The 2,677-nt window shown below is 41.7% G+C and overlaps 1 protein-coding gene across 1 annotated transcript; it reads left to right on the top strand.

The window, feature by feature from the left end:
* The first annotated feature begins 798 nt into the window (after positions 1 to 798).
* On the top strand, positions 799 to 1,752 carry LOC100752140 (olfactory receptor 2T1). Its single transcript, XM_027389327.1, has one exon. It carries the CDS (start codon positions 799 to 801, stop codon positions 1,750 to 1,752), a length of 954 nt encoding a protein of 317 aa, XP_027245128.1.
* Positions 1,753 to 2,677: the final 925 nt, after the last annotated feature.

Genomic DNA, 2,677 nt, shown 5'->3' with positions numbered 1-2,677 from the left:
AGAATGAGTTCCAGGACTGCCAGGGCTACACAGAAAAATCCTGACTCAAAAAACAAAATCAAATTTCCAAAATAAGTATGTTGTAACTAAATATGCAATATACATTTTATGTATTTCTGCATGTTTTCCCTCTGAATCCTAATTGCTAATCTCACTCAATAATACTCTGATCATTATCATGACTCCATTTCCTCATCATCCTAAAATTAAAAATTTGTTCTTAAAAGTAAGAAGGTTTCTCCTACCCTTTGATCTCTGAGCTTGCACAAGCACTCTGCCTTCAGGGTGCATTTCACCCTATACACTCATTGTTACATGTGTGACCAGAAGCAAATGTGCTCTCGTCATCTAACATGATGCAAATGTTAGATTACGCACACTCATAACTAAATGGTAGAGAGACAACGCATGCCAGAGGCCAGGGTTGTTTTGATGATGGTAGTTATGCTGACCGTTGCTAGGATGATACCTTTTATAACAATACCAAGCAAATTTCACCATGATATAATACATGTGCTTAGTTGATGTAAAATCAGAGTATGACTATGGTATAGTAACATCTACTGATATCTTGCTTGATGTACTTAAGGAATTACTGATTAATAATGATGAATTTTGCTTAAAACCTGCAGGTATTAGCATTCTTACATAAGTCAGTTGTGTATCAATGTAAAAATACCAAGAAAACTGGTTCTGAAGGTTTTCTTTCATTAAACCCATAGGTTGTAACTTTAACTCTCTGGAAGCATCACCATTTTATTTGCAGGTTTACATTATATCAGCAACATCACAGGATCAATGGAAGGGCACAACACATCATCTACTGATTTCACTTTCATGGGGCTGTTCAACACAGAGGAGACCTCAGGTCTTGTGTTTGCCGCCATCTCTGTCATCTTCCTCACTGCTCTGGTGGCCAATGGAATTATGATCTTTCTGATCCATACGGACACTCACCTCCACACCCCTATGTACTTCCTCCTCAGTCACCTGTCCTTCATCGACATGATGTACATCTCAACCATTGTGCCCAAGATGTTAATTGACTATCTGCTAGGGCAAAGGACCATTTCCTTTGTAGGATGCACAGCTCAGCACTTTCTCTACCTCACTCTTGTGGGAGCTGAGTTCTTTCTTCTGGGACTCATGGCCTATGATCGCTATGTGGCCATCTGCAATCCACTAAGGTACCCTGTCCTCATGAGCCGCCGAATCTGTTGGATTATCATAGCAGGCTCCTGGTTTGGTGGATCTTTGGATGGCTTCCTCCTCACCCCAATCACCATGAGTTTTCCTTTCTGTAGTTCTAGAGAGATTAATCACTTCTTCTGTGAGGCACCTGCTGTGCTGAAATTGGCGTGTGCAGACACAGCCCTTTATGAGACGGTGATGTACGTGTGCTGTGTTCTGATGTTGCTGATTCCTTTCTCTGTAGTTATCTCCTCCTACGCCCGGATTCTGGCCACTGTCTACCGTATGAGCTCTGTGGAAGGGAGGAAGAAGGCATTTGCTACCTGTTCATCCCACATGACTGTGGTAACCTTGTTTTATGGGGCTGCCATTTACACCTACATGGTACCACATTCTTACCATTCACCATCCCAAGACAAAATTTTTTCTGTGTTCTATACCATCCTCACACCCATGCTGAACCCCCTCATCTACAGCATGAGGAACAAGGATGTGGCAGGAGCTCTGAGGAGGGCCCTGGCAAAGCTCAGGAGTTCTCAGCAAGGATCAGGAGACTTTTGACTGTTGCTGTCTTATCACATGAATGGGAAATCGTTAGTGCACATGGGCCTGAGCTGAAGGATTTCAGTACAAGGAAGGACCCAGTGAGCAGGAGGAAAGTCAGCACAAAAATGTGGCTTCTCTATCTCCCTTGTTTCTTCTATTTTCCTCCCCCAGGAAACCCCCTTTTACTCGGTTTGAGACAAAATTTTACTATATAACACTGGCTGAACTTTTTCTTTGCTATACAGCCCAGGCTGTCTTTGAACTCATGGCAGTCCTGTGGCTTCAACCTCCTGAGTACTAGGATTACCGGCATGAACTATGAAGCCTGATTCTTCTTTCCTTTCTTAGAACTTGCTTTGTTCCTATGACTTCAAGTAAGTATAGTGTCCTCTCAGAATACAAACTGCAGAGTTTTCCCTGATACTTACCTTTTGGAGTTGAATAGAAATAGTAAATGGCATGAGTAGCATCAAGGAGAGAAGGAATAAGATGGTATTAGGTACTTGTTAGGATACTGTGTAAGTCTAGCTCACCATCAAGGGGGAGAGAAATATCCTGCCCTTTCTGAGCTGTTGAGAGCTGGTGCAACTACCACTGAGTTCCCATTCAACAAAGGGTAGCAAGAGCCACTGAACACGGTTTTCTCAAATAGGCACTGTTTTCACTAACATCACTAAGTAGTTATTACTTCAGAAAAAAAAAAAAGGTCAGTATATAACTTTCGTTTATTTGCAACACATCTACAGACATATTTTTGGGTGAAGGACAGATGATGGATGAAATCAAGGATAGTTGCCTGCAAGACAGCATTAAAATGCACGAAGAGCTCCAAGACACTGAAGCAACACCAAGATGTGGGTTGAATATAGGGAAACTCTTTTCAGATGTAATAAATGATAACAAGGTAAAGATTAATACAATGGTGTAGTGGAGTTTAGCT

Source organism: Cricetulus griseus (genome assembly GCF_003668045.3).
Source record: "Cricetulus griseus strain 17A/GY chromosome 1 unlocalized genomic scaffold, alternate assembly CriGri-PICRH-1.0 chr1_1, whole genome shotgun sequence".
NCBI classification, from domain to species: domain Eukaryota; kingdom Metazoa; phylum Chordata; class Mammalia; order Rodentia; family Cricetidae; genus Cricetulus; species Cricetulus griseus.
This window is presented reverse-complemented; position numbering and strand designations above follow the sequence as displayed.